Source organism: Zeus faber (assembly GCF_960531495.2).
Source record: "Zeus faber genome assembly, chromosome: 17".
NCBI classification, from domain to species: domain Eukaryota; kingdom Metazoa; phylum Chordata; class Actinopteri; order Zeiformes; family Zeidae; genus Zeus; species Zeus faber.
The window spans coordinates 30,664,084-30,671,866 of NC_137204.1; the positions used below are offsets into that span (position 1 = coordinate 30,664,084).

The 7,783-nt window shown below is 47.3% G+C and overlaps 1 protein-coding gene across 1 annotated transcript in view; it reads right to left on the reverse strand.

Moving 5' to 3' along the window:
- The window catches only part of cntfr (ciliary neurotrophic factor receptor), an 85,067-nt gene that overhangs the window by 29,417 nt on the left and 47,867 nt on the right, over positions 1-7,783 (reverse strand). The window contains exon 4 of the mRNA XM_080017816.1: positions 3,265-3,498. Coding sequence (XP_079873942.1) covers positions 3,265-3,498 — 234 coding nt within the window. The remainder of the gene's footprint in view (positions 1-3,264; positions 3,499-7,783) is intronic.

Here is a 7,783-nt window from a genome sequence, read left to right on the forward strand (position 1 = left end):
TTGTGACGGAGTGAATTGATGACTTTGTGACGGAGTGAATTTATGACTTTGTGACGGAGTGAATTTATGACTTTGTGACGTAGTAAATTTATGACTTTGTGACGTAGTGAATTTATGACTTTGTGACTGTGAATTGATGACTTTGTGACGTAGTGAATTTATGACTTTGTGACAGTGAATTGACGACTTTGTGACGGAGTGAATTGACGACTTTGTGACGGAGTGAATTGATGACTTTGTGATGGAGTGAATCGATGACTTTGTGACGTAGTAAATTTATGACTTTGTGACGGAGTGAATTTATGCTTTGTGACAGTGAATTTATGACTTTGTGACGTAGTGAATTTATGACTTTGTGACAGTGAATTGACGACTTTGTGACGGAGTGAATTGACGATTTTGTGACGGAGTGAATTGACGACTTTGTGACGGAGTGAATTGATGACTTTGTGATGGAGTGAATCGATGACTTTGTGACGTAGTAAATTTATGACTTTGTGACGTAGTGAATTTATGCTTTGTGACAGTGAATTTATGACTGTGACGTAGTGAATTTATGACTTTGTGACAGTGAATTTATGACTTTGTGACAGTGAATTGACGACTTTGTGACAGTGAATTGACGACTTTGTGACGGAGTGAATTGATTACTTTGTGACGGAGTGAATTGACGACTTTGTGACGGAGTGAATTTATGACTTTGTGACGGAGTGAATTTATTACTTTGTGACGGAGTGAATTTATGACTTTGTGACGTTGTAAATTTATGACTTTGTGACATAGTGAATTGATGACTTTGTGACGGAGTGAATTTATGACTTTGTGACAGTGAATTGACGACTTTGTGACGGAGTGAATTGAGGACTTTGTGACGGAGTGAATTTATGACGGAGTGAATTGACGACTTTGTGACGGAGTGAATTGACGACTTTGTGACGGAGTGAATTGATGACTTTGTGATGGAGTGAATCGATGACTTTGTGACGTAGTAAATTTATGACTTTGTGACGTAGTGAATTTATGCTTTGTGACAGTGAATTTATGACTGTGACGTACTGAATTTATGACTTTGTGACAGTGAATTTATGACTTTGTGACGTAGTGAATTTATGACTTTGTGACAGTGAATTGACGACTTTGTGACGGAGTGAATTGACGACTTTGTGACGGAGTGAATTGATTACTTTGTGACGGAGTGAATTGACGACTTTGTGACGGAGTGAATTTATGACTTTGTGACGGAGTGAATTTATGACTTTGTGACGTAGTAAATTTATGACTTTGTGACGTAGTGAATTTATGACTTTGTGACAGTGAATTGATGACTTTGTGACGGAGTGAATTTATGACTTGTGACAGTGAATTGACGACTTTGTGACGGAGTGAATTGACGACTTTGTGACGGAGTGAATTGATGACTTTGTGACGGAGTGAATTTATGACTTTGTGACGGAGTGAATTGATGACTTTGTGACGGAGTGAATTGATGACTTTGTGACAGTGAATTGACGACTTTGTGAGGGAGTGAATTTATGACGGAGTGAATTGACGACTTTGTGACGGAGTGAATTGATGACTTTGTGATGGAGTGAATTGATGACTTTGTGACGGAGTGAATTGATGACTTTGTGACGGAGTGAATTTATGACTTTGTGACGTAGTAAATGTATGACTTTGTGACGTAGTGAATTTATGCTTTGTGACTTAGTGAATTTATGACCTTGTGACAGTGAATTGACGACTTTGTGACGGAGTGAATTGACGACTTTGTGACGGAGTGAATTGACGACTTTGTGACGGAGTGAATTGATGACTTTGTGACGGAGTGAATTGATGACTTTGTGACGGAGTGAATTTATGACTTTGTGACGGAGTGAATTTATGACTTTGTGACAGTGAATTTATGACTTTGTGACAGAGTGAATTTATGACTTTGTGACGGAGTGAATTTATGACTTTGTGACGGAGTGAATTGATGACTTTGTGACGGAGTGAATTGATGACTTTGTGACGGAGTGAATTGACGGCGTTGTGACGGAGTGAATTGATGATTTTGTGACGGAGTGAATTGATGACTTTGTGACGGAGTGAATTGATGACTTTGTGACATAGTGAATTTGTGACGTAGTGATTTTATGACTTTGTAACGTAGTGAATTAATGACTTTGTTACGTAGTGATTTTATGACATTGTGACGTAGTGAATTTATGACTTCACATAATAACTGAGCAGCAGCCGTTATGTTTACATGTTCTACATTTGGAGTTTGATGCAGGAAACTAGAGATGGAGCGAGAGATGAATGGAGCGGAATGATAGACAGCAATGACGGAGATAGATAGACATACAGACAGACAGACAGACAGACAGACAGACAGAGAGACAGACAGACAGACAGAGATATACAGACATTGTGCACGTGAATGTTTTACAGCTGTTAAATCGCCTGAAGTTTAACAAACTCTGTCTCTCTCTCTATCTGTCTCTCTCTCTATCTGTCTCTCTATCTGTCTCTCTAGCTGTCTACAGTATCTGTCCCTCTATCTGTCTCTCTCTCTATCTGTCTACAGTATCTGTCTCTCTCTATCTGTCTCTCTATCTGTCTCTATCTGTCTCTCTATCTACAGTATGTCTCTCTGTCTCTCTCTCTATCTGTCTCTCTATCTGTCTCTCTATCTATCTGTCTCTCTCTGTCTCTCTCTCTATCTATCTCTCCCTCTCTATCTGTCTCTCTGTCCCTGTCTGTCTCTCTCTCTCTATCAGTCTCCCTCCCTCTCTATCTGTCTCTCTCTGTCTCTCTCTCCCTCTCTCTCCCTCTCTCTCCGTCTGTCTCTCTATTTGTCTCTCTCTCCCTCTCTCCTTCTCTCTCTCTCTCTTAATTCAATTCCCTCGCCCGTCTGCCCGTCTCCATGGTGATAGTGTAAATTGATAAACGACGTCTCTCTCCATGAACTGCACTCAGTCAGTTAATCAGTGATCCGCCCTGTGGCGGGGTCCGCCACGCTCCTCGCGCTAAGTGGGTTAGCTAGCAGGCTATCCAGTCAGCATGTTAGCTAGCAGTCTATCCAGTTAGCATGGTAGCTAGGAGGCTAGCCAGTTAGCATGTTAGCTAGGAGGCCTGACAGCTCATTTAAAGCAGCGTCAGCTATGACGGCTAATCAGTTAGCAATAAAGATAAGCCCCATGTCCCAGAGATAGACAGACAGACGGATAGACAGACAGACAGACAGATAGACAGATCTTTCTCAGTGGGCGTGGCACTTACCACCGATACGCAGGTTGATGGTGTCGCGCCGCTCGCCGTGTGGGTCCTGAAAGCAGCTGTAGAGGCCGTTGTGGGCGGAGTCAACGCGCGGCAGCACCAGCAGGGGGCCCTCCAGGCGGTGTCGGGCCCCTACGTCGCTGCCGTTCACCTTCCATGACACGGAGGCCTCGGGCCCCAGCGCACCGCAGCGCATGGTCACGTCCGCCCCCGCCCGCTCATACTGCGTCCGGGCCACTGCAACCAGCACAGAGGAAGAGGAGCTAAGGCAGGCCCTCCTCTCCCCTCTCACTCATTCATTCATTCTTTCTTTCTTTCTTTCCTCCATTCATTCTTTCTTTCATTTCCATTATTTCTTTCATTCATTCTTTATTTCTTTATTTCATTTTTCCATTTTTTCTTTCTTTCATTCATTCTTTATTTCTTTCTTTCATTCTTTGAATCGTTCTTTCCTTCATTCATTTATTCATTCACTCCACACAACAACAACACACGTCCGTCACAGTGAGCAGGGCCTACAGTGTGAACGGAGCCTTAGTAACCGTGGTAACACCACACAACAACACTGGCTTTGTCTCTGAGCAGGAGGGGGCGGGACCTTCAATATCCAACCAATTGTGATCCGAGCATCACGGGCTGGGATGAAATGTAACCATGGAGACCTGGACGGGTTAACACCAGCTAACGTCCTGTAGCTTAACACGGGATCTGTTTAAATCCCGCGGGATCTGTTTAAATCCCGCAGGATTTGAGGTTCAGCTGCGATGGAGTGAAGGACATGATCCCTCCACCCCCCTCCATCCGCCCCCCCCCCCCCCCCATCCTCCATCATGTATTGTTCATGTCCTGTAACAGATTTATCCATAAATAATTTGACACAAAGACATAAAACATTAACACTCGTTGTTTAGCCTCCATCCCTCCATCATCCCTCCATCATCCCTCCATCATCCTCTATCATCCTTCCATCCCTCCATCATCCCTCCATCATCCTTCCATCATCCCTCCATCATCCCTCTATTGTCCCTCCATCATCCCTCCATCATCCCTCCATCATCCTCTATCATCCTTCCATCATCCCTCCATCATCCCTCCATCATCCCTCCATCCCTTCATCATCCCTCTATCATCCCTCCGTCCCTCCATCATCCTCCATCATCCCTCCATCATCCCTCCATCATCCCTCCATCATCCCTCCATCATCCCTCTATCATCCCTCCATCCCTTCATCATCCCTCTATCATCCCTCCGTCCCTCCATCATCCTCCATCATCCCTCCATCATCCCTCCATCATCCCTCCATCATCCCTCCATCATCCCTCTATCATCCCTCCATCCCTTCATCATCCCTCTATCATCCCTCCATCATCCCTCCATCATCCCTCTATCATCCCTCCATCATCCCTCCATCCCTCTATCTAACGCAGAGGAACCACCGTGTGCTGTGTGACAAATTAAGATTGTTCTTCTATCATCCCTCCATCCCTCTATCTCACGTGTGTGTGTTCTGAATTCCAAATCAGTCCATTTGTATGCGCACGGGAGTGTCCTGAAGAACCTCATGGTCAAATGGAATAATATGAAATATGAAATATGAAATATACCAGATGAGAAACTCCAAGAAAATACGTTTAAAAAAGAAATATTAAAGATGAAGATTCTAGAATTAGATGATTCACATGAAAAAAAAGATGAACGTCCAGGAAAAATGAAAATAATGATTTAATTGTGAAACACAGATAGTGGAGAAATACAAAGGAGAACTAGTGAAACCAATCAAACTACAGGATGTTTGTCTTGGATCAGGACAGAAGCTTCCTGTGGAGCCACGTCAATAAAAGCACCTTCCAAATGCTCCAGGGGGCGTGGCCGCCGAGGAGGCCGAAACCCGAAACCCGACACTCTGGGACAGGCTTTAAATGGTGTTGGGGGAGGAGCCATGAAAAGGAGGATGTGTGTGTGTGTGAATATAAAAACTTCCCTAAAAGAACATCTTTGGGACTTTTTATCCGTTGAAGTAGAGTGGCCGACTGAAATTCCACGGGTGGGCCCACGGAGGAAGTACCGAGGTAAACGAGGCGGCTTTCGGGTCAGAATGAGGACGCAAACCTTAGTGTCCACCTCTGCCAAGCATCCTTCTTACAATCAATTCCAACAAGACACGAGGAACTGCTGCGTCCTCTGCCTGACGGAGACATGGTTGAACCCGCTGGTGCCGGATGAAGCCATCCGTCCAGCCGAGTCCTTCTCCGTGTTCCGCGGCGACAGATCGGGGGAGTCGGGGAAATCCAAAGGTGGAGGCGTCTGCCTCATGGTAAACAACCGCTGGTGTAACCCCAACAACACCACGTCTCTCTCCCGCTCCTGCTCGCCAAACCTGGAACAGCTGACCATCCTATGCCGTCCATTTTATCTCCCCAGGGAATTCAGCACGGTCATCATTACAGCCGTTTATATCCCACCGCAAGCGAACACCGATACAGCTCTGTCGGACGTGTATGATGTGCGGATTTCAAAACAAACATCCCGACGCGGCTGTGGTGGTGACTGGGGACTTTAACAGGGCCAACCTGAAAAAAGTTCTGCCTTATTTCAACCAACACATCACGTGTGCCACCAGAGGAGACCATTGGACCATTTGGACCATTGCTACACACCGTACAAGAAGGGATACAAGACCCTCTCACTCCCTGCTTTCGGGAAATCTTATCACGCCATGATCTCGCTGGTTCCTGTTTACAGGCCTCTGATCATGCAAGAACTGGTGGTGACGAGGGAAGTGAAGCGTTGGACGGATCAATCAGAGGCTGCGCTTCAGGACGCTCTGACTGACGTAGACTGGGACATGTTGCAATCAAGTTCCAGTGTCGTCAGCAAGTTCACAGAAGTAGCAACGAGCTTCATAGCTACGTCAGCGGACAGCGTCGTTCCCACGGTGAAAGTTTGGATATTTCCAAACCAGAAGCCGTGTGTCGATAAATCCATCCGCTGCGCTCTGAATGCTCGCACAGCCATTTACAACGACGGTCTTGTATCTGGAAATATGGCCAATTACATCGTACAATATGCGGTGGGCGGTGAAGGACGCCAAACGGACGTAGACACAGTGGAGCTACAGGTGGAGAAACAGGACACCAGACGCTTGTGGCAGGGCCTGCAGACTATTACTCACAACAAGAGCAGCTCCTCCCCAGCCACGAGTGTGGACACCTCCCTCACCAACCAACTGAACTCCTTTTATGACGCTTTGAGTCTGGCAACAGCACCGCTAGCTAACCAGCTAACTGGAGTTACACCGCTGGGGATGAGCGCCCACTCTCAGTGTCTGAGCATGACGTCAGGAGGGCTCTGATGCAGGTCAACACCAGGAAAGCTGCGAGCCCAGACGGCATATCTGGACGAGTATTGAAGACCTGTGCTAACCAGCTAGCTCCGGTGTTCACTACGATATTCAAGACCTCCCTGGCTGAATCAGTGGTCCCGTCCTGCTTCAAGAGGTCCACCGTCGTTCCTGTCCTGAAGATCGCCTCCACAGCCTGCCTGAATGACTACCGTCCGGTGGCCCGTTGCAGTTCGCGTACCAGCAGAACAGATCCACGGATGACGCGGTCTCCAGACATCCAGGTACTGCACATCCAGGTACTGCACATCCAGGTACTGCTCATCCAGGTACTGCACATCCAGGTACTGCATATCCAGGTACTACACATCCAGGTACTGCACATCCAGGTACTGCACATCCAGGTACTGCACATCCAGGTACTGCACATCCAGGTACTGCACACCACGCTCATGCACCTGGATGGCTGCAAGGGGCTGATGTCAGATGCTGTTCATCCATTATAGTTCCGCTCTCAACACCATAGTCCCTCCAGACTGACTGTCAAGCTGAAGGAGCTACGACTGAATACTCTGTGTGCCTGGATCCTGGACTTCCCCTCAGCCCGGACCCAGGTGGTTAGGGTGGGGTTAGGGTGGGGTTAGGGTGGGGTTAGGGTGGGGTTAGGGTGAGGTTAGGGTGGGGAAGCACATGTCCAGCTCCCTCACTCTGAACACAGGATCCTGAACACAGGATCCCCCCTGGGCTGCGTCCTCAGCCCCCTACTGTGCTCCATGTACACACATGACTCTGTGGCCAGGTCCAGCTCCAACATCATCAAGTTTGCTCACGACACCGTTGTCGTGGGCCTGATCACCGACGCCGATGAGAAGGCCTACCACGAGGAGGTGATGGACCACTGCCTGCTTTGTACTGAACTGCTCAGGACAGGAGGGCCCTGCAGAGGGTGGTGCGTTCAGCCCAACGTACCACTGGAACTACCCTCCCCTCCCTGCAGGACTTATACACCAGGAGGTGTAGTAGCAGAGCTGCAGCATCATGAAGGATCCTCATCACCCCAACAACGGACTGTTCCAGCTGCTGTGGTGGAGCAAGAGCCTCCACAGCCACACAGCGAGAACAGAGACTGAGACGGAGTTTCTACATCAAGACATAAGAACTGTCAACGCTGACCTCACCAGG